Source organism: Pteropus medius, unplaced genomic scaffold (assembly GCF_902729225.1).
Source record: "Pteropus medius unplaced genomic scaffold, Ma_sr-lr_union100, whole genome shotgun sequence".
Lineage (NCBI taxonomy): Eukaryota > Metazoa > Chordata > Mammalia > Chiroptera > Pteropodidae > Pteropus > Pteropus medius.
Window position 1 is genome coordinate 16801974 of NW_024342473.1, and position 24597 is coordinate 16826570.

The 24597-nt window shown below is 42.2% G+C and overlaps 1 protein-coding gene across 2 annotated transcripts in view; it reads left to right on the forward strand.

Annotated features, from left to right (window-relative positions):
• Nucleotides 1-4126: 4126 nt before the first annotated feature.
• Nucleotides 4127-24597, forward strand: part of ANXA2 (annexin A2) — a 40742-nt gene continuing 20271 nt past the window's right edge. Inside the window, exons 1-3 of one of the 2 annotated variants that reach the window (XM_039865431.1) lie at nt 4127-4249; nt 14536-14594; nt 17913-18012. In XM_039865431.1, coding sequence (XP_039721365.1) covers nt 14547-14594; nt 17913-18012 — 148 coding nt within the window. In that variant the 5' untranslated portion in view covers nt 4127-4249; nt 14536-14546. The remainder of the gene's footprint in view (nt 4250-14535; nt 14595-17912; nt 18013-24597) is intronic. The other variant, XM_039865430.1, reaches the window with a different exon arrangement.

Here is a 24597-nt window from a genome sequence, read left to right on the forward strand (position 1 = left end):
TTCTGGTTACTGAGAGTCTAAACCGCATAATGTAGAGCAGTGATCCCCAACCTTTTTGGCACCAGGAACCAGTGCTCCTATGAGAACCTAATGCCTGATGATCTGAAGTGGAGCTGAGGTGGTGATGCTAGCACTGGAGAGCGGCTGCAAATACAGATGAAGCTTTGCTTGCTAGCCCCACCCTCACCTCCTGCTGTGTGGCCGCCGTTCCTAACAGACTGGTACCAGTCCATGGCCTGGGGATTGAGGACCCCTGATGTAGAAGACTTGGGAACAGCCTATGTCTCACTGAAGCAATAGTGGGATGTAAGAAATAGGGTGTAATGGAAAAAGCAGTGGATTGGAAGGCAGAAAAATAAATTCCAGCCTCAGTTCTGCCACTTACTAGTGGTTTATTTGCAAAGGGGTTGCTAACAATTCCTTCCATCCATCTAAACATTTGTCACTCCCTTTAAGGAGAAATGAAATCTATTTCCCTTCTCTTTGAATCTGAGTTATGACTTGCTTTGACCAATGGAACGCAGAAGAAATGGCACAGTTCCACTGTGACACTGTGACACTGTTCCACTTTCACTCTTGAAAACTACCCTACTGGAGAGGCCCTTTTGGATCTTCCAGCCTCATTTGTGTCTTCCTAGCCAACACTAAATAGACCAGAGAAGAGCTGACCTAGTGAACCGTCCCCTTTGCAGAATCGTGAACAAACAAATGATGGTTGTTTTAAGCTTCTAAGATTTGAAGGTGGTTTATTTCTAGTAATAGGTAACTGAAACAGATTATTTGGATGTGGAGTGTTGCTGTAACAAAAACCTAAAATACGTGACACTGACTTTACTGCCAAGCAGTCATAACAGAGAGAAGACTGTTTGTGGAGGTTGGAAGGGCAATGAGAAAAGGCAACCTAGGTTGTATACTGGAAGAATGTCTAACAGTACTGTTGCCTGTGGTAACGTGTATAGTGGAAAATATGCCTAATGAATTTGTGGATCTAGACAAGGGGATTTCCAGGCAGAATGTTGAAATGCCACTGGTCTTCTTTCAGCTGCTTATGATAAAGTATACAAGAAAAAAAAAGCCCTAAAGAAAGGTCTCGTTTACAAGCAGAATTCTAGCCAGTGGAAGATTTGCAAAGTAAGATATGGCCTCAGGGTAAAGATCAAACCCTGTGGCTACAAAACCTTTTTTTTTTTTTTTTAAATTTTTAAGATTCCAGAGAGATTCAATGTGTTACTTTGAAGATAATCTCAGGACTTCTAAGAATCTTACCTGCATTGTTCCACTGCAACCTGACATGTACAAAGTAGAGAGAGAGGTCTGTTTTCAGAAAGAATAATGAATGTGAATTTTAGAGTATGGAGTAAACCTTACTAAGATTTATAGAAAATCCATAGTTTTTGAGAAAATTGGATATAAATTTTAGAGCATGAAGTGAACATTAAGATTTATAGACAATCTACATAGTTTTAAAAAGACTTGTATTAATGAAAGAACTGCCATCCTGGACACAGAAATAGTTGAAAATTAAAAGAGGTTTCTGGATCTTCAAGTCTTTACTGGCATGAAGCAGAGAGCTACTCAGCAACAAATATGGACCAGTCTTAAGAAAAAGGAAAGACTTTTCAGAGAGTAGAGCCAAGACGGCAGAAGGCAAAGAAAAAAATTGATCAGACAATGAATTAAAGGAAGAATCACCAAACTTTGGGCCATAAAAAGAGCCATTGGCAGCTTTTGTTTCTGGAAAGCCAGCTGCCATTACTACCCTGGTGTAGAGAAAGATAAGGACCTGGAGGATCAAAGCCCAAGGGAGAGAAAGATCCAGCCTGCTTTCCACCTTTATAGCAACCCCAGCTGAGGCACCAGACAAATGAAGCCACTTTTGATCCTCCAAACCCATTTAAGCTGCCCTGCCCAACATCATGTAGAACAGAGCAGAGCTGTCTCCACTGAGTCCAGTCCAAATTGCAAAATTAAAAGCAAATAAATGGTCATTTATGTTTCAGACACTAAATTTTGGTGGTAATTTGTTACATTGCAATAAGTACTTTGAGTACAAAACTTAATGTCTGGACCAGGCAAAGAGACTTTATTTGGGCTTCAGTTTCTTCATCTTGGGCAAGTTAATCTCTTAAAGCCTCTTTCTGCTCAGACATTCTATTACTGAGTGAATTCTATCATTCTCTAATTTAATGAGTACCTATAATTGCTGCCTAGGCCCTATTAGAGGTGTTGAAGTGTGGCAGGTAAGGTGTGAACAAAACAAAGCTGAGGCCTTAGAGGACAGTATGCACAACAGCAGACATAATCTGAAATGTTATAGTAAACGTTCTCCCCAGCTATGGAGGGAAAGAAAGAAAAAAAGAATCTTTGCACTAAGAGATTCATAAATTCTTTTATCCTGGTGGAATTGGCCCCACATTTTAAAATTTTATTTATAAACCATGACTTCTAATAGCTTCATTTTTATAATATCAGTGTAAGTTCTATAGCATGAAACAAAGTGGTTATTGTACAGATCTGTTTTGTTTGGATTTACTGGATGCCTAAGATAAGCAAAAACATTCTTTTGTATATTTGGTGGCTTTTATGTATTTCATGTGATTCGATTTAAATCTTGTCTTTGGTAGAGGGTCTATCACAGCACAATTAGGAATAAGAGGCTGTGAAACCTGCTCAGAGGAGTAGAGAAGGGAGGCTGAATCCTACCCACCATGACTGTCCGCCTCCATTACTGTGTTCTTTCTGTCTCAAAGTGTTCACAGGAGTAGGCAGATAAACACAGTTTCTGCCTGTAAGGCTTTTGGCCTAAATTAAAAAGCCGTAAATGTAAATCAGATATTGTATCAAAAGAGTTGCTTTATTTTCTGTTTGTATTTCTGATAGAGCCTATCGGGTATCATCCAAGTGAAAGAGCTGGGTAACAATGAGCTTTGGGTCGAACGTCCTGAGACCTCGTTTGTGGCCTGGACTTTGCAGCTAACTGGCGTGACAGCAAATGTCTTTTTGCCTTGCTATCATCACTTTTTTGATTCCCAGGAGTGAAATGACATTCAGCTGGAAAGTAAAAATGAACGTTAAGATAGATGGGAGATTAAAACACAGAAGCATCAACACGAGGAGAAGGAGCTGCATGAAGTGAGTGCGAACAGAGGGAATTCAAAGGCGTAGTGAGAAGCCTTTGGATTGTTAGCAAATCCAGCTAGTTTGAAGTTGGAATACAGTCCTTGCGCAGGCACAGACAAAAACACGTTTGCTTTCTTGTTGCCACTGTGGTTTGTGGAAGCAAAGCAGGGAAGAAAAGTGAGAAACTGAGGAAAACTATGATAGGAAGCTGGCTGAGCGGCTACGAAAAAAAAAAAATGCAGTTGTGAAAGAAGGAAAAGAGGAAACTTCTTTGTTGGAACTCGAGATTCAAAGCCACTGGCCACTCCCAGCCCGGGAAGCCATGCCATGAGGATGCCTAGAGCTGCCCGACGGGCAGGGTGCTGAGTCAGGTCCCCCAAGGCTGGGAGAGAAGCTGAGCAGAGCTCTCTTCAGGGAAGGACGTCGGAGGGGCGAGAGGAGAGTGGGATCTCGGTTCCTGGCTTCTGCCTCCCCTCACCCCTCCCCCAGTTCTGGCTCCAGTTTGCCTGCGCGCTGGGAGGCCCAGTCTCTGCAGGGCTGGAGCCGAGGATCGCCTTCCCTGGGCTCCTCCCGGGAACTGCTGGCCGGAGGCTAAGCTAACATGTTTGCAGACGGTAATGAGCTGGATGCCAATGGCCCCAGTTCAGGGGACACGACTTATGTTTCTTGGAACAATCCTTCCTTTTATTGCATTGACGCCAAAAAAAAAAAAAAGTGACTTAACCAAGCTCAAAGTCTACCAAAATCTTACTAATTTATTCATCTAAACCGGGACTGAGAACGCCACGTGGCACTCAAGAAGTAAAATGAGGAAGGGAGGCAGACACGAAGCCGATAATGGGCCTCGAGGAAGTCTCGGGGGCGCCTTAACGGAGGGCAGAGCCGTGGGCGCGGGTCCCGCACCCCAAGGACTCGGGGAACATTTCAGGGCGAGACCGGCCCTACCAGCGGGCGGGCCAGGGAGGGTGAGTCACCCTGACTCGGGATGGGAGTCGGCAGGGTGAGGGGGAGGCGGGGCGGGGCGGGCCTCGCCCGCGCAGTGAGGATGTGGCGGCATAAAAGCCCCACCCAGGCCTGCCGGCTCCGCTCGGCATCTGGGGAAGCTTGCAGCTCTCTGCACCCGGCCCAGGTAAGCTGGGCGCGCCCTGCCCGCCAGCCCGCTATGGCCCCGGGCCGCTGCGCTAGCGGGGCGCGGAGAGCCCGAGGAGTCGGCCTTGCAAAGGGAAGCTCGGGCGACGGGGGCCGGGGGGCTGTTCGGGGTAGGGGGCTCCGGGGACAGTCCGCACAGGGGTTCTGCGGAGAGGGGGCACAGGTGAGGTGGTTCCGGACAGGAGTGAGGGGGGGCCCGGGTGTGCCCCGGCGTTGGGGGTGCGGGGCAGAGGGACGAGGTCGGGTATCCCTCCGGAGTGCTCTCAGGAATCCCGGCGAGGTGGCGCAGGGGAGGGGAGCGAAGGGAGGCCCCGCATTCCAGACGCGGGCTGCTGTGTGTGAGGCGTGGGGGCGACAGGGTGTGGCCGCCCTGGGAGCCGCCCTGGCGGAGCAGTAATCCCGGGCATTTACCTCCACGTTTAACAAAAGCTTTACGGTTATCTAGAAAGTAATCCTCCATCTGTTCCAAGTTACTTTACTTGAAACTAATGCGTATTTGTGGAACTTGAACCGACTAGCTGCAGGGAAGCGGTAGGGGGTGGGAGTTTTAGTAGCAACCTCCCTCTCCAATAAAACAAAACAAAACCTCAGCTCATTCTTCTTTGTGTAGATTATCTTGTAAGAGAGCAATTAATGATTTCTGTGTATCTGGAGAGTTTCCTACTTGGTTGACCACTTTTGCATCAGGAAGGAAGTGTCCTCCGTGGTTCTGTGGGTCGGATTGCCTCTGACTGTTACTCGAGATGATGCGTCAGTGACTCAGTCCAAGGGTACAGAAAAGGGTGTGGCCCCTGGGCCTCTCCATGCAGCTCTGTGAAGTGGATCTCAGCCCTAGTGTGAGAGTGCTGGATTCCATCAATTGGCTGTGGAGAAGGTAGGAGGTGGGCATTATTCTCCTTATCTATGAAAGTGGCCTAAAAACGTCCATTTTTCACCTCCATTCACATAGGTTTATTATTGAAAATTTCAAAAGCATTCATTCAAAAATAAATATGTAAAGCACAGTGAAAACATTAAATGTCAAACAAATGTAGAGAGTCATTTTTGTGTTAAGATCTGTCATTTTAAAGCTATGTGTATTCTGGAAAAGAGCTGTGGCCTTAGGGGTGCTCTAAGGTCTGGAGTCCAGGAATCTGGGCCCCTGAGCTCAGATGCTGCCTAAAAGTGTGCTGTTGTGCCTGTCTGGAACTTGGCGATTTGACATGTAGAATGCACTTTCTCACTGAAACAATGTTGTAGGAAGTGGTTAAGTTCCCAGGCTAGCCCAGAAACCCCTTCTTGACTCGCATTGTTTTCTAAGGACCGATTACATACCTAATTTGTGGGGTAGGGGTCATGGAAAAGTGGAAGGGTGAGGGAGGATATGTGGGTAGGAAGAATAAATCACTGAAATATTTTTCTGGAACTTGTTTTTGTTTTAAGGTCCCGGATTAAATTATTTTAATTGGAAAATTATGTCTTTGCCCCCTCTCCACTTTTCTCTGACTTCGTACTGCCTCTTTGAAGACCTTTCTTGACGTTGGACAAAAGCCAGCCAGGCTTATCCAGTTCTGCTGTATTGTCCTTCTTCCCATTTCAGTGTACTCAGTAGAGACGAGCAAGTTGAATCAATGTTCATTAATTAATATTCAATATTAGGAATGGTTGGTGGTCCGAATATTTTCAGCAACCCAGATGAGCTGTGTTATTTAAAAAACAAGAAAACCTTGTTAAACAGATCTGTAATTTATAGAATTTGAGGCTATGGAATCAAGGAGCCACATAATTTAATACTCAGACAATGTGAAGAAAGATTTTAGATGAGGCCAGGTTCAGAGAGACGACCTTGAAATGGTGGCCTCTGTGGCCAGTGGTGTTACGACTTCCAGCTTAGCATTTTCTTCCCTTCTAAGTCCATCTGTCCTATAAAAGCTTTAAGGGTTTCTCCAAAAGTATCCAACTCATGCAGTGGAAGGGTGTGATCATCAGTGTGCCTTTTTTTAAAAATTGGGGGTTTATGATTTGGAGACAGCCTGGATTTTATAATTCCCCACAGTGCCAAGTGGCCTGCCTGGGATAGATGCCCAGGAAATATTGCTGACTCACTGGCTTTGATCAGGAGCTTGGTCTTGGCTCGGCATCTCAATATTTAATATCCTGTGTCTGAACTATTGAAGTACTGTATTGATTGACATTAGGCTGGCAGTTGTGGCCATTAGTTTCTTGACTAATTTCTGATTTAAGTACTTTTTCTGGCAAGGTAGATCTCTTTCTGTAATTGCTATTGATTTTGAGGGCTGTAGGCTCTTACTGCACCATTGGGCCTACACTCTGGCACTAACACATTGTCGTGGGGCCTTTGTTCCCTCTCTTTGCTTGTGCAGGGGCTCTGGGCTTGCTGAGCCATTTTTCACTAATTGAGGGTAGGTGTGCTGGGCTGCTTTACACAGTCATTCATTCCACAATATTAAGCACCTACTGTGTTCTACTCATAGGCACTGGGGATACAGCACTGAACAAAAAAGACAAAAAAATAGACAAAATAATGGAATTGTATAGTCAGTAATTGGATTTTGAATGTTATATATTTTTCAAATTAGTGTTACTTTCCACACTTGGTTAGAGCTCCTTTTCCCTTCATCCAGCTGTTCCAGAGGCCTGAGCATCCTATTTAACCTCTTTTAGGGAAACTGTTGTTTAAAGTTATTGTGACTTAACCTGCCTTCCAGGTTTGATTGTGAGAATTAGATAGAAATAGAATGCTCTTTTTTTTTTTTTTTTGGACGAGAGTATTCACCCCCCTCATTTTCCCTGGTGCCACACCCTATTCTAGTTTTAGGCAACATCAGAGGAAATTCCAGTCCTTTAAAAAAATTCTTTCCGCCCATTCACTCTCTGGTATATTTTTCCTTCTCCTGTTGCCAGGGGCAGTCCCTATCTACTTTGTTGGGGAGCAGGTCAGCAGTAGGGGTCAGGAGATGCCCCAGGTTTGTTCTTCTGGGTGGTTCCCCTGAGATTACCTAAAAGTCTCCCTTTTAGGATACACCTTGAAGCTTTCGAACCATCTGAGCTCAGTCTTGTCAGAGAAGTCAATAACGTCCAAGTAGTCTAATCCCAGGCTTCGTGGAAAGTTCTGACTTACTGGAGTGGCTGTGACTGGAATCCTTGCCCTTTGTCTCCCTGCCACACCCAGTTTACACACTCCCAGCTCAGAGGAAATCAGAGTCCCAAGGCCGCTTGTCAGTCTTTCCTCCCCACCTCCTTCCTTGCCTTTCCTGTCATAGGAAATGTAGGCTTCACTTCCAGGCTGTCCAGTGGACAGTGTTGGGACCCAAGTCCGGAGATGGGGTGCCAGGTTGGGGTGCATGTCCTAATGAGAAAGAGGTTTCTCTGAACTGATCTTGCCAGGCTTTGCAAAGGTTTGCTCAGAAGTTGGGAATTGAAGTCTCCAGATCTGAATGTGTGGAGCTGGAACTGCATTTGAGATGTTCAGTCTGAGGGAGAGAAAGAAAACTGAGGAAGGAGTGTGCATTGGAAAAGAAGAGGGGGGAAAGAATATGGGGAAACTCGGTTTGTGTAAACCATCCACAAACATGACTGAACGCCTAGTGTGGACTAGGCTCAGACCAATGAGGAAACAGGAATGAATAGAAATGCTGTGGGCAGAAGGAATGGAAGACCAGCTGTATTACACTCAACCCTGATGTTTCACAGACACCGTGAACTACAGCAGCACAGAGCAAGGAGAGGTGCAGGAGAAAAGGTAACAGTATTTTTTGTGTCCTGAAGTCTCATGAAGATGTTAGCTGATCAAGATTGAATTCATAGTGAAGGGAACTTGGAGAACCTGGGCCAGGGGCGGGGGGTAGCAGGACAGTGCTGAGAGTGTTTGGAGAACAATTATCAGTCCAATCTGACTTTGGTGCTGGGTGTGTGTGCCGGTACGTGTGCACACAGGTTTATAGGAGTTATTTATAGAATAGTAAGTAAGGTCTAGAGTGTGAAAGATCTTGAATGCTGAGTTTAGACTTTTTTTTTTTTCTGTTGGCAGCAGGGCCCCGCTGGAAATATGATATGTGGGGCCATAAAACACTGAAATTGAGTTGTAGATGTAGAGGCCTTCATTTCCCACCCCTCAAAGTGCTTGGTGCCAACTGACATCATTCTTCCTGCTGGTTTCGTTCTGCCCACTCCAACCCCATATCAGGAGACTAACAGAGAAGCTCTAAGAGTAAGAGGCTGCAACATGTCTGTAGGTGGCAAACAAATATTGATTCAGATCAGGCAGCAAAAGAGGCAAGCCTGAGCAAGCCATGTTGTGTCCATCCAGCTCAGTATGGTCAAGGTTGCTGGACAGAATTCCAGGATTTCTGGAGAATGAGTTGGCCATGTGACTCAGGCATTAATCAAGACCATGAAACCAAGGAGAAAAGTGTGTGCTTTGAGGAAGATTCTGTTAAATAAGAACCTTTGGGGCGGGGTGGGGAGGCGGGGAGGCGGGGAGGCGGGGAGGTGGAGAGTGGACTGTAGTGGAAACTCCCCACACTCCCGTACTTATGCCTTTTCCCCCTTGGTTTCTCCCAGTCTGGTCCTTTAAACCCAGGATTTTGCACAGTAAGGGCTTTGGAGGGGAAGCTCAACACTCCATACTCCCACCCCACCCATTTTTTGGTTTAAAAATCCTCATTTGTATCATCCAGTCAGTCCCTGATTGATTCATCATGGTTGCTAGGGCTGTGTTTTGTGGTGATGCATCAACACTCCACGTTAAAACTATAAAGTGGGTGTGTCCACAAAACTGCTGGATTGTACTTAGATTCTACTGTGCAGACCAGCCCTGTTGCAACATGTTTTTGTTTGTTTGTGCAAATTGATGTTTGGGCTTTCTGGAGCTGATTTAATTCATTTCAGTAGAGCTTGTTTTTACTATTTAAAGTTAGGTTTACTTTTTTTGTTTCAACCTGTTTGCAAACTTTTTTTACTTTTGTGGGGGGAAGTTAAAGCTCTTTCACTGGTACTATTTTTGTTGTAACTATGTGTTCAAAGTGACACAAAATATGAAAATCTATAGGATTTTTTTAAAAGGACAGACCCTTAACTTCTCTTTAAGACAGTCATGCTAACTGTAAATTACTTTTCAAGTTTTTCATGAATGTTTTCCATTCTAAGAGCTTTCTTAGCCAGTTAACAGTCTCATTTATTAATATTTTCAAGGCCAGAGGAGACTGCTCTGTTCCCTATATTAGGGTGGAGCTGAGTCAGTGCGTGTTCCCACCCCAGTGGTGAATTATTTAAAACCAGTTTGAAGTGGGTGTGGCTCTTTCACTAAGTTTCTCTGTACCTCTGTTTTCTTTAAGGAAAAACTTTCCCTGGTACATGACCATTTTAATGATCTTGTCTAGTAACCCAACCCTTCTCTGGGAATGGAAGGTACTGATGCAGAGGTACTCATCAACAGATTGAATTTTCTGATTTTTTTTTTCTTTTTTGCAAGTTGAAACCAGTTGGAGAGCTGGGTGAGGTTGGAAAGTGTTGGAAAGAGTGATGTAGACTGCCATTTTCATGTTCTGTAGAGCAGTCTGCCAGAAAAAAAGGGTGGTTGTTCTGCTTTTAATGCATTTATGAATTTCACATTGTGACAAGGAGTCAGTGGGAATGGAATTGTCTCGTGGCGCATAGACTTTTCTTTTATTCTCATTCAAAACAATAGGCACACTAAGGTGGAGCTATTGTTTTCAGTGAGAAGACTGCTCCAGAGCAGATGCTGTGGTGAACAAATGCTGTGAGTTTTGGGAACAAATCACTGTGGCCTTCTAGCTCCCTGGTATTTCCATAGTCAAGTTTAAATCTGTGCCATTCAGAAACTTACATTTTAGCTCTCCCCCCTCCCCCCTCAAAGGCGCCACTGTAGACATGGCTTATTTTAAGCCTGTCCTGTTCTGCTGCCACCCAGGGACATTCTCCGCCATCCCATCTCCCCAGGCTTTCCAACATGTTTCTCTGGCTGGAGTCTTTCAGGGTGATTGCCCTTCTCAAACGAGCCATTACCTCACCTGTTAATCTCTCAGCTGACCTCACTCCTGTTGTTTTTGTCTTTTTCTTGGTGTTTTAATTCCTTCGAATGGAGAACCTCTGTGGTAAAATTGGAAAGGGCAAGGATCCAAGAGTCAGAGGACCCAGATTCTGGCTCGGTCTTGCTACTCGTTAGGGATGATCTGGGCTCATCTCTTGGTGTCTCACTGGGGCCAGACCGGGAGAGAGCTGGAAGGTCCTGTAGGGTGGAGTCTGCATATCATAGTTTTGTTTGTGTGTCTCTCATAGCCCTTAATGCAGGGCGGGCAAGTGTGTGCTTGTTATAGAGGTTTGTTGATAGATTACTTGAATGTTACCAGTGTTTGTAACCTACAGTAGCACTGCCAAGACTTTTTTTTTTCCACTCTCAAGGGTAGTAGCACACTGACACTTTCTCATTAATCAAATTTACTATATTAAGCTAATGTTTAAACAAATATGTATGACAAAGCCAACTATTTCTTCTAGAGACTAATCATTCACTAAGAAATGACTTTGTTTTGCCAGAGGATTGGACGTTGTAAAGAAATGGGGCCATGGTTTATTTCTAAGGTGAAAGTGTGTTTGCCGTTAAGCATCCTGAAATAGGAAATATATGGACACAAAAGACATGCGTGGAGTAATGGCAAGCTTCATGGACATTGCTTTGTGGTTATTGACATTTTTGCTTTGTCTGCAGAATTATTATAAATATAAATGTTAATTATGCAAAATAGCGACTCGCTGTTTAGCACCTAGAGTGTGCAAAGACTTAAATCTGTGGGTAAGCTGAGACTTTACGAGGAGACAAGCAAGGTAAAACTTCCTGTTGCAATGACTTGGACTTAAGCATTTGCTATTTGAATACTTGGTACATGGCAGGAACTCAGTACACATTTGCTCAATGCATGAATCTAGTGGCATCAGAAAGTGCTTCTGGCATTGAATGGTGGAAGAGAGCGCTGTGGGATGGGGGCTGGAGCAGATGCCAGAGTCATGGTGACTTGAGGCAGGGTTTCTGTAACTAGAAGAGTTGAGGGTAAGGAGTTGGGAGAGGAAACCCGAATCATTGTGCTGTAGATTAAAGGAGTACGGTGTGTTTGGGGAGGAGCAAGTAACAATTTGGCCCGAGTCCCCTTTCCCTGGGGAGTAGATAGAGGGTGCTGAGGCTGGGTTCCCATACCGATCTTTGAGGGGCAGACTGAGCTAGAATAAGAACGCCTCTGAAGGATGGATTGTGAACAAGATCAAATAGAAGAATTTAATCGATAGTGGCATGTAGGACTGATTTGATAAAAGAATAGCACAGCTGTCAACCATAAAACAGAAAGGAAGATTTATGGGGCTTTTAAAAACCCCTATTTTCTGTCTCTCCTCACTGGTTGTGGCTATGGAGAAGAATTAACCTGAGTGGAGAGTGTATATCAGATTGTCTTTGATTTGTACAGTACGGAGGGTTCCATGTGGGACACGGTTAGGCAGCTGCCTGCAAAGCCAGTGCTCAGAGCTGGAAAGGCAACTTGAAAGAACTACACAGTAAAAACTTACTCTGCCTCTGTGGTTGAGATTTCCTAAGAATCAGAATTAGTGTGATATTTAATAAATAACTGGAATTTAATCCACACATCTTTACAAGTGGAAATAATTCTGTTAGAAACTCTGACTTATTGGTCCTGTTTTTATTTCTTAGCTGTTTACAATGGGGACTAGAATTCTGCAAGGCAGGTGACTACAGTTTACCCCTCATGGCAGATCTAGTCCAGTTGTGACCGTGCCCTGGGGGTGATAGTCAAGCCCGGACTCAGGTGGTTCAGTGTCCTAGAGGATTCATCTCTGCTCTGGTGTTCCTCAGGCTAAAGGATGCTGACGAGACTCTTTGGAATGTTTCTTGGCCCAACTTGAAAATAGAGATTACTTGAGTAGACGCACAAACTTGTATCTCTTAACAGGACATCGCAAACTTAGTCTTTAAGTGACGTGGCCACTTCACAGGTTTTTGGGCTAGGATTGAATCATGGCTCCGTGGGATTCTCTAGACCAGTTCTTCTAGTAGAAACAGAATGTGAGCGGCATATGCAACTGTAAAGTTTTTAGTAGCCACATTAGAAAAAATAAAATAAAAGAAATAGGTAAAATTGAATTTAAATAGTTTTTGATTTAATCCAATATATCCAATACGTTATAAATACATAATTAAATAAAAAATTACTGAGAGATTTTACATTCTTTTTCTCATACTAACGCTTCAAAATCTGGTTTGTACTTTACATTTACAGCACATCTCAGTTTGGACTAGATGGTTTTCAAATGCTTTATAGCCACGTGTTGCTGGTGGCAGTCCAGCTACAGAGCAAGAATGTAAAAAAAAAAAAAACTTTTAGGGCAGCATTAGGTTCACGGAAAAATTGAGCGGACAGTACAGAGAGTTCCCATATATCCTCGGCGCCACATATGTACAACCTCCCCCACTAACAATATCCCCCACCAACGTGGTAGATTTGTTACACTTGGTGAATCTACATTGATTGACACATCACTATCAGTCAGTCTGTAGTTCACATTAGGGTTGACTCTTGGTGTTATACTGCGGGTTTTGACAGATGCATAATGATGTGTATTCACCATTACAGTATCGTATGCAAGTTTCATGGCTTTAGAAATCCTCTGTGTTCCACCTATTTATCCCTTTCTCCTTCCCCTCTAATCCCTGACAGCTACTGAGACCTTTTTACTATCTCCATAGTGTTTTGCCTTTTCCAGAATGTCATGTAGTTGGAATCATACAGTATGTAGACTTTTCAGACTGTCTTCTCTCACTTAGGAATGCATTTAAGGTTTCTTCATGTCTGTTCATGGCTTGATAGCCCATTTCTTTTTTAGTGATGAATATTATTTAGTTATCTGTATGTACTACGGTTTATAGAGGAAGACTTTGCAAATCAGGATGATACCCCAGTAGTGGGACATATTTGAAGGCGGGGGGAGGTCTGAGAGTCGTGAGAGTGGGGGGAATTAGAATAGCTGATTTTCTTTTTGTTGTGCTTAAAAAGCCTCTGTGAGCATCAAGAAGAGAGAAGAGGAATCTAGGAGAGAGCTCAGGATGAAAATCTTATGGAAATATATCCATAATCACAAATAAAGGCCAATCCTCTGCTCTTACAGTCTCCCTCCTACACCTCACACAGAGCCTGGAATCTGCTTAGTCTAAAGCCATCCGAAAAGTTAGCAGGTGTCTGTCAAATAATCCCGCCAAATCGGTTTTATGAAAATATTTAGACTAAGCAAACTTTTGGAGGAGAATAGAAAGCTGAATTTGCAAGGGCACAATTTCCTTGATCAAAGACTATTAAGCAGAAGAGACCAAAGCAGGAGTTGCCGCAATTTCAATGTCATTCCAACTCTGTTTCGGAATACAGCTCTGTGGTCTCCTTTATTTTGGAGATGCTGCTGCTGAATGACCTGCCTTGTCTTTGTTGAGATCATTTTAATGCCCGTTGAGTACTCTTTATTGGCAGGGGTTGGTGTGTTGATTCCGAGAATTGTGCGATTGCAAAACTGGAAAACCACATTCATCAGGCTATAGTGCCACAGCCTGATTAAGTGTATTAACTGGAAGATGACTTCATCTCAGCCATTTTGAATCTCAAATACAAGGATCAATCTTTTATGGAACGACTTAATGTCAGAAAATCTATCCACTGTCTTTCTCATTAATAGTTTAATATCTTCCAAGCATTGGCGGGCTAAGAAAATAATTACACATAGTAATATAGGAGTGGGCTAGCATGAAAATGCTGTTGATATCAGTTCACACCTGTAGTTTTCAGGCCTTTTCAATATATTAAATTTCTGGTGAGAAATAACAGAAGTCATGGCTGGTTTGACAGACACCACTTTTTATGAGTGGTGGATGACTCAGTTTTATCCTGTTTGAACAAGGTGCCTTAGGCTTGGGCAGCATGGTTTGTATTCACAAATCAGTCTCCCCAGGTTCTCTTCAAACCGAGCAAGAGAAAGACTGGCTAGCTCAGTAGTCTATCCCAAACCTAAGGCAAACCATCGCCAAGCTTTAATTTTCCCAGTCGTCAGATGGGAATTGCATCTATTTGCAAAAATTACTCTAATATCCCCAGATGAAATGGTCCAAGAAGTAGAGATTAATGTAATGAATCACTGTGCTTGAGGGGAAAGGAAAGCCTCTTCATTAAGACTTTTTGTTGTATTTTTTTTTTTTAGCTTCTTTCAAAATGTCTACTGTTCACGAAATTATGTGCAAGCTCAGCTTGGAGGGTGATGTAAGTATATCATTTTCCCTTGTGTCATTTTTGCAAATTGGACATCGCTCTGGATAACTGTGCCACTCCCTTTCCTTGTATATCGAAGGAAAAACGGGATCACATTCAGATAATCATTACCCTTCTTTGTTCTCTTTTCTCCCCTCATTACTTTAGCTGTTCTTAGTAGTTTGATTTGAAAGAAGTATTTTGGCACTAGAAACTTTTTTGGCATTGCATTAAAATTGAACAGACACTAGTGACACTGAGGTGGCTAGAATTTTATCCTGCTGTATACTTAGCATGCCAGTGGTAGTAATTGTTATTATGATACATGACTTTTGATGTCACACTCTGGGATTTTATTAATGGTTGGCCATATCAAAAATGATCCTGAGTGTTTTGACTTCTTAGTGTCTGGGAAGTTATTCCAGATAAGAACTTTTTTTTTTCTTTTTAAATTTAGCACGTGGAGAATCTTTTCTGTCAAATAGCTAAAATGAGAGTACTATAATTCATCATGTTTCCCTTTTTGTTTTGGCTGTCGGGGAGCTCAGAATTATTAATTGTCTTTCACAGAAAATGTGTGAACCTAGAAAACTGATGCATTTGCTTCTTTGTTTTAGTTTAAAAAAAAATTAAACTATATATGAGATTATAAGTCACTGCAAATTCTTTTAGAATCAAGTAGAATATAAATTATGAATTTATAAAATATGTAATATACATCTTTCAGGTCATCTCGGTCAAAATGGCTTTTACAAAAACTCAGCAGTGACACTGGTTTTTAGGCATATGTTGCAGATATTACACAATATACTTTCATTTAAATTAAATTACAAAGAAGCACTCAAAGTGAGCCGACAACAGCTTGGATCCTGTGGTATAAGATCTTCTGTATTGTCTACAGTGCTTGCTCTAAAAATGTTCAGATGGATGATGTCCATGCAAACACAGATTTTTTTCCTTTTTTACGCCTTCAGTGCCCAGTCTTCCTCGGAGGTCTCCCATCCAAGTACTAACCAGGCCTGACGCTGCTTAGCTTCCACGATCAGACAGGATCGGGCATGTTCAGGGTGGCATGGCCGTAGACTGCAAGCACAGATTTTATGGCATATAAAACCTACATTTTTAATCTTCCCTTTTGTAACTTGTGCACACTGTTGTTGGCAACAATACAAGCCACATGTTGCAGTCTAGACAAGTCCAGGAATTAAATGATTTTTTTCATTAATAGATCTGATCATTAGATTGTTTTTGGTATCAGGATTCATGAGAGGGCTTTTCATGTAGCCTCTGAAGTTACCGTACTCTAGTATAATGAATTTCTCAGTGCGGCGATATGAGACTGCAACGGAAAATGTCATGTGTTCCCCAATATTTTGAAGGAAGAGAAAAATCACTTTTGCCTCAATAATTTGATTTTTACATGAGTGGATTTTACAGGTAATATAGGTTCGGTTATCCATTTAATTTTGTTTCCAGAGATACTCTAACATTATGTAAAACTTTTTCCTACCCTCTGTTTTGGAATAAGATGACAGTCAATGAAGCCATATGTGATATGGCTCAATAACCAGATTATCTAGCTTTGTAAATAATTGATGGTACTGCTCATAAATAGAAAGATGTTTTTCCTTAGATTTCCATCTACATTTTGTAGCCACCATAGCAGATATAGTATTTTAAGATAGCACCTTATCCTTATCATTTTTTTCCTGAATGTGTTTATCATTTCCATTGAGTTAATCTTAGTTGGAAAGTTTAAGCAGTGAAATTAGATAGAAAATACCTTGATAATCCATTGTGTTGGCCAAGATTTACTGTTTGGCCAAGATGGTACATTACAAGTACATTTTGAAACATTTTATCCAGCCCTGAGCTTTGATTTCTGTCTTGTTCTGAGAGACATTTAAGAGGATGGCCTCTTAGTTGCTTACCACTTACCTCTACAACCTCACTACTAACCAAACCAACTCATGTGGGAGCCAAGGTGACTCTTACGTGATGCCTGTGGGTGGAGAGGTAAGTCAGGGGACCTCAGTCTCTGACTCTTTCCAGAAACTGAGCCAAGGCAAAGTCATCACGTTATAATGGGCATTACGTACTTGGGGGTAGATAATGGGGACTTTTTAGGATGGAGGACCTCGATGTTGAAGGTGGGGCAGTGGTGGGTGGCTCCACTGACCATCAGCCAACCCAAACCACATTGTCCACCCTTTTGTCTATCTTTTGCTTTGGGAGTGGGTTGCAGAGAGGAGGAAAGCTGTAAGAGCGTTTCAAAGGAAGAAAGTTGGCACTTTGAAAGGAGAACTGATATAGAAGCAGGCTGTTGCTCTTAACCTCAATTTGGAGTGGGGCGAGGGTCAATCCATCCCATCAGGAAGGATAATGGGCTTTGAAAAAGCATTGGAAAGGAAGAGGGTATGATTTGAAAGGCAATAAGAAAAAAATATATGAGGAAGAGTGGTAGGCAGAGGGAATAGTGTTAAAGACAGCAGAGGGGAGGATACAGAGAGGAGAGAGAGGAGCGGGAGGAACTTGGCTGACAAGAAGAGGATGTGGGCCACGTGGCCTGACCACCTTGGTGCCACAGCAGTGGCCAAAAGTAGAGGGGGACTTCCTTCATTTACCTTATAGAGGTAGGTGGGCAGGCATTTTACATTTGCTTTTATTTATTTTATTATTTTTTAAATTAATTATTTTTTATGGTGACATTGGTTAACAACATCCAGTAAGTTTCACCTGTACGTTTTAACAGTAAGGCATATATATGGGAGGTGTGTTTACCTCCCATAGTTAGATTTCTTTCTGTCACCACATATTTGACCCCCTTTACCCAGTCTACCTCCCCGCCTCCCACATTTGCTTTTAAAAGAATTGTGAGCCCAGCAATATATGGGCCCAAGTGGAAATTCATGTGCCAGTAGCAAAAATTTGACTAAACACACTTGTTATTCAGGCATTTCCACATTTTCAGTTTGTTTCAGTTTGTTGCCAGCCTGGTTTTATGCTCTTCGAAACCTTCCCAAATAAACGGCTGGTTTCAAGTTCGCAACTTTGCATTGTCTGCTTTTGAGCTTGTACTAAAAGTAAGATAAGCAGAAATATAGATAGCATATTCTAAACTAGCTGAGCCTTTGAAGAATTCTCATAGGAAACAATGAAGTTCCGTGTCCTATTTGTGGTGGCAGATTAATACCCGGCTAGTTACCTAGTCTAAGAATGATTTGAATTGTTAAAAGAAACAATAGGAACAAAATCTGTTTTAGAAATTGATATTTTAACAAGAGGATCTTAAATGTGTATGATTTGGGTGTGTTTGTCTTTTGACCTCAGCACTCTACACCCCCAAGTGCATATGGGTCAGTCAAAGCCTACACCAACTTCGATGCCGACCGGGATGCTTTGAACATTGAAACGGCCATCAAGACCAAAGGTAAGTGATACTTTGGGCCTCCTCTTGTCAGGCTCTGACCGGGGCATTTTTAGTTGTCTTTTCATTATCTCTCGATTCTCCATCATTTGTTGTTTGAAATTGTTTTAACGATGCGTAGCTTTAATGGGGTGGATACAAACCTACCTTAGCTCACACCTACTTACCTTCCTTCCTCTCTCCCTCCCTACTTTTTACCCTTCCTCCCTCCTCTTCTTGGAGAGAAGGTCTAAAACATGAGAAAGCATTTTAATTAAATACCATAGTAACATGAAATAAATAGGCCTAAGCTGAGAGCCAGGAGGCCTGATCCCCTGGGTGTGTGCTCTGGGCCCGGCTTTTCACTTTGAGGCCTCAGTGCCTCTTCTGTAAAGGAAGAAGTTGGTCATGGTGATCCCTAAGGGCCCTTTTTTGTCCTGATTCCCCTTGAATTTCATTACATTTGTTGGAAAAATACTGGGAAAATTTTACTGCTTTGCTCTTAAATTGATCTAATGAGAGAAAAATTTTAGAGTCTCTTTTTGTTTTTTTAACCCTACTAATTACACCACTCCTTAGGCCTGGATCTGGAATTGGAAGAGCTGTCAGAATGGGTATGTTTCTTCGAGTTCCAGCATGAGTAAGAGAGGACCAGGAGACATAAAAGCCTCTCTTTCTAAATTAATCAGATAAGGCATTTAATTGGGTAGAGTTGAGCAAGACCTTGTTCAGGTTATTATGCTCTTTTCTATGTCTACAGAAGTAAATGTTCTGAGATTAGGGGCTTATACTGGGTTGCACCATACCCCTAATCCCTAGAAACATGGAGATTATTTGTGGTGATGCTTGTGATTCTTTTCCCTTTCTGGAGAAAGCACTTCCTTTTCACTGGGAGGCTAAATCGAGATGCAGACATGGCCCAAGCGTCGGAGCTGCTGGTTCATACCCCTACTGAAAAGCCAGGAGACGTTTTTCTCTTCTGAGTGGTTTAACTTCCGGACACACTCGTATAATTCACATACAGGTCACAGAAAGAGGGGGAACTTCAACCAGGATGACTTTAGGAACTTAAGGAGGATGATCCTGTCTTGGGTTATGCCTGCATATTTACTGATTGAGCCCTTTTTCACTCTCAGAATTGTTCTACTTTGCAGAATAAATTACATGTTCACCTTTCCTAAAACCCTTTGAGAAACTGGTGACTTTTTTTTCCAGAGGTAGGAAGAAAAGTAGAAAGATTTTTTTACATCCTATGCTTCCAATAGGACATAGGGGTTTGCATCATCTGCCTCAAAGCAGCCTTAAGTTCCTTGGGGATACTGTGGGAACCTCCCAGAATGGCTGCCTGAGCAACTGAAAGGTTGCTCATTATTAAAGCATCCAAATTTGACTTTTAAAAAGTCTTTATCTTTGGTGCTTTTAAATGGTCATACTTGTCAAAGGCCAGGTTGGGAAGTCAGGAAGTCACTAATCAGAAAATTAAAAACTGCAGGACTATCTATCTCAGTGCAGTCCATTCTACTCAGTGGAGCATAGTAGATGAGAGCATGTATGATCATGGGTTCAAATCTTGTCTCTGCCACTAATTTACTAGTTATCTGACTCTGGAAAAATACTTAACTTACTTAAGCCTCAGTTTTTTTAATAGTAAGTAGGGCTAATCAAAGTTACTATATCACAGAGTTATTGTGAAGTACCACTTAGCATAGTGCCTGGCATATAAATATTGCTTAAAATAGATTACCTACACACACACACACACGCACACACACACGCACATGCACACGCGCACACACACAGAGTTTTCTCACTCTTTGGGTGTGCCTGCATTCCTGGGGCTTCCCAACATGCCATTGTAGAAACATACTCCAAGTTTAACAGTTAACTCATCTGACAAAGATGGTGGCTTTTACCAGCTTGAGACAAAGGCTGCTTTTATCCCTGCATGAGAAAGCTTTTAGCACACTGGAATGTCAAGATTGCGCAAGTGAACTCTGGCAACAGCTGAAACTCTCATGGTAATAAAAATACCTTCAGGCCCTTTCTGGGTTAGTAGAAAAGTACTGAGATTTCTAAGCAGAACCCTGTGAAGGGGTAGGATTTGGATTCCTGCTTTCCACTTTGCTCAAAAGCAGCTGACATCATTATCCCAGCTGCAACTTTTTATTGTCTTTATTGAGTGCTCATGCGGGCAGGCATTACACCAAGACTTCAGAAACATTTGTCTTTGATGAACTTGAAATTAACCCTCTGATGGAGTGTTCCATCACCCCCAGTTTATGGGTGACACAGTTGTTCATTAACATGTGGTAGGTCTCTTTTTTTTTTGCTGAGTAAGTTTCAGGCATGAAAAACGTTTTCTAGTTGTGGTTCTGTTGATATCAGAGGCATGTCATATTCGTGGTCCAGCTTTAGGTCCCTCGTCTTCTTTTCCACACTTAATGCCCAGTGACTTCCACTTAGGAACTCATTTATTTTTGCGGGGTTCCTAGTAATTTTAGAGAATAACTAAATTTTCTTGAATTGTCTATTAGTTCTTTAAAATAATTCTTAGATTGTCAGTACGTTTAAAATCTTAAATTCTTCTAGGAAACTATTGAAGAGAAAGAATATGATATCCATACAGAGCTCAGTACACCAAAGATGTTAATATCAGTATTGATTATGATAGTGAAAAACCCAGATGTACCTTCTAGTTGGGGAGTGACTTAGTGATGGTAACTCCTTCTGTATTACAGAGAACATCTGTAGACTGTCAGAGACATGAAAAATACAGTTTCTGAACAATTTTTAACATTTTTTATTGTGATACAATTCACATATCATACGATTCACATAAAATGTACAATTCACTGATTTTAGTGTATTCACTGAGTTGTACAACCAACCACAATTTTAGGACACTCATTTTAACATACATTCACCTTAGCTATGTCGGTTGCTTAGAAAAATGGATATAAAAGTATATACAGTATGATTACACCACAACAATTTTTTGTGTCAAAAAGAAAAAAAAAGCATTATTCACTAATACAGGATTATGGGTAATTGATTCTTTTCCTTTCTTGCACTTTCAGTATATTCTGTTTTTCAAATTTTCTACGATGGTATATATTACCTTCCTAATGAAAGGCAATAAATTTAATTACAAACAAATGAAGTCATTAGTTGGGAAGATCCCTTTTGTTCCATTTCCTTCTCCTTGATAGTTTTAGATAACACCACTTAAAAAATGAGCTAATAAAGATCTTGCCTTCCCTTTTAGAATGCCTTCTACCCTAAGTGTAATTAAGGAGCTATGCCACACCTTAACCCCACTCCCACTTCAAACCCTTATCCAGAGAACAGAAGGCTAGGTAATTGGCGTTTCCTTGACATCAAAGGAAACAAAGGGTAAACCGCAAATGCCGATACAAATAAAAGCTGAAGGGCCATGTAAAAGAAAGATGACTATGGGAGCCTTCTGTCCTAGAGAGGGTAGATCAAGTGTGTGTGCAGGGATGACAAGTGCAGAGCATGCTGGGTGGTAGGTACTTGTGCCCTCTGACGCACCATCAACTACGTCATGTACTCATAGAAGGAGAGCTGAGAGCAAGTCACCTGTGGCGGAGAGTTAATCAGCTGCTGTTAAACACAAGGATTGTAAACGAGCAGACCTGGCGTGGGGAGGATTAACAGGAGGAATAGATAAGGGCGAGAAGCAGTTCTTAACTATCCCTCCCCTTCCATCCTTACCTACCGTCTCTCACCTGGGCTGTTATGGTGTCTGCCCTTTTAATGGGCCTCCTTGACTCATTCGCTGCAGAGTCTCTTTCTGGTTTCATTTCCAGGCTATTTGGTGCCCTAAACAGAACCTTTGCTCTGTCAGGAGTGTGCGGCCCCCTTTTATTGGGAGCATCAGCTTACTTATAACATCCAGGCAGTTGCCCCTCACCTCTCAGCCTGAGCTGATATACTGCCTCTTCTCCAAGCTTTTTCTGAGAGGTCACAATCCATTATTTCTTGGTCTATGTCTCATAATACTTTACATACTCACATAAAGCTCTTGTCACATCATGTTGTAGTAACTTATACGTGGATTTGTCTCTCCCACGGGCACATGCGCTCCTTGAGTGCAATTTCAATACGATTATTTCATTAATCGTATTTAATCCTATTTACATAGCCCTTGGGACTGTGTGGGAAGGTAAACCCAGATAGTCAAAGTATACACAGATACCAGAGCACACAGGAGAGTGTAGGGAGTGGGAGAGACACATGGTCGGCAAGATGAGGCAGAAAAGAGTAGTTCTAGAATCTGGACAGTATCTGGAAATGATAATAGTTCCTTAGCAAGCTTTGATCTGTTTTCACAAAATGAATTTAGCTCACTCTCCTAAGTCTGCTTTGTTCCTAGTTTGAAGGGATCTCAGTATTTCTTGAGTATGTTACCTAAACCAAATGCATGATTGTTTTGTGTATGCTCTGGCTTGAGGTAGACTATGCAATTACTTACCTTAATTTATGTCTAGTTAGAAACTGAATAAAGTCATGCAAAAGTAGTAATATTGCTTAATTAACAAGAGGTTTCTGAGACTTAAATCTGCAGGAGTCTCTTGGTCTAGATTGGCCTTGGGTTAAATATATACTGTGGAGTGTACAACACAGCTGTGAATGGTTTACCATATGGGTCCAAATAACTAGAGAGGAAAGTCAGCTAAATTAGAAAAGGATGAATCTAGACTACATAAAATAGATTGTAATTAGAAGCAGCACAACCCTGGAGTTAGTGTAAGTGCCAATAAACTGGTACAGCTTGGGTCTCTCTCTCTTTCTGGAAGGGGAGGGTAATGAGTTGCCCTATTATTATTGCCAGTTTTGATTTTAGCAGTATTTGTGTTCTCCGGAAGGGATGCAAAAGCGGGTAATGTTTTTCCCCTTCTCATAAGCACAAGTATAGAAGCATAACTGCAGCAAGTTTTTGCACTAATTTTTTTTTCTCATGCTTTTAAAATGGAACCACTTAAGATTTCCAGCGTGGCCAAAAGACTAATATCCCTATGCCAGTGGAGAGCAAAACCAGGACTTGTGTTTTTGGTCTCACTTGCATACCTGGAGGTATATTCATTCAGTTGAGACAGCAGTTGGGAATACATTCTCTTGAAGATGCCAGGAGGCAGATTGGTTCTGAAAAGTAGCTTGTCTCCTGTTAGAGGGGTGTGAGAGGTGAGGGCCCAAACCAGCAAGAACCCCTAAGTCTAAGTGAGATTGTGCTTGTGAAAAAGGCTTTTATGACTCACGTAGCCCAGGGCCATCTCACCCTTCTGGAAGAGAACAGGAGAGAACATTCCTGTTGCTGAGGTCTTTCCCTTTGTGTACAAATTTACTTTAGATTGAGATCTCATCTTACAGCACTGCTGGGAACAAAGAGGGACCTCAACTGAATCACCTTTACTCAGAGCACAGATTTTCTGATTTCCTTCAAAATGATCTTTGTCTACGTGGATGTGTAGGTGCCCACCCCAAACTAAGAAGCCTATAAAACATGGGTAAAGGATTTCATGGTCCCTTTCTAATTGTAGGTATCAGCCTTTGTTGCCTGCCTCTCAGCTGTTTCTTTTTTGTAAAATCTCACCTTTTCCCTGAAGAAATATACCAATGCCACCCAGGGACAATGGTAGAAATCAGATTCTTATCTGGTGTCAACAGTGTTAAAACAATAAATAGTAACTTCACTATCAGCTGAGTTCAGGGTAGGTATGTTGTTGCATCTGTTCAGATTTTTAATTTTCTGTCTCAAGAGGCTGATAGAATAGCAGGGTACAAAAATGGTGCTTGCATTTTATGTGTAGCCCTTCCTTTACAATTTGATTTGAATCTTGAGTGGCAGCCTGCTTTGTATTTTCCTGCTGGTCCTGTAGAGTATTTCAGAAATATAATTTGTCACAGAAAGCAGACAGGATTCTGGATTATTAAAGCATCCGGTGTGTTACCAAATGGGTGGTACTTAAATCCTTTCTAAGGGACTCAGCTGAGGAGAGACCAGAACAGAATGGAAATAGAAGAAATGTGATGTCTGGGCCAAACCTTTGTAGGCACTTAGCTAACCGACGCCTTCCCCGAGTGGGGACCGTGTCCACCAGACTGGGGAGAGGGGCCTAGCTTCCCTGCCTCCTCTCACCCTGTACAGTGCTTGTTTTCTGTCCTATCTGACTTTCAGGCAGCTGCTGGTTAGTAATCTAATATGTGCTAATGGCAAAAGTGTTCCCCATTTTCTCTATGCCCTGTATTTTCATAGACCAAAAACCGAATACAGTCAGGAGCCAGGCCTGTGATGGAGAAGCCAACTAGAGAAGGCAGTAGACATGTTCCCAATCATTAACCCAGTCAGTCCTTTCTGCATCTCCATAAATTAAGTGTTCTCATGACCTCTGTTTTACAGGATGAGAAACTGAGGCATAGAGAGGTAACTAACAGATCTCAGATCGTATAGTAGTGAGTCCCATATAGTTTTTAGAGTACTTTACCTGTCACTGCCACTTACCCAGATGCCTCTCTTTTGCATTGTCTATTGCCCACCTGGATATCTGGCTCCTGGTGAGACCCTCTGGAGATAGAGTACTCACTTCT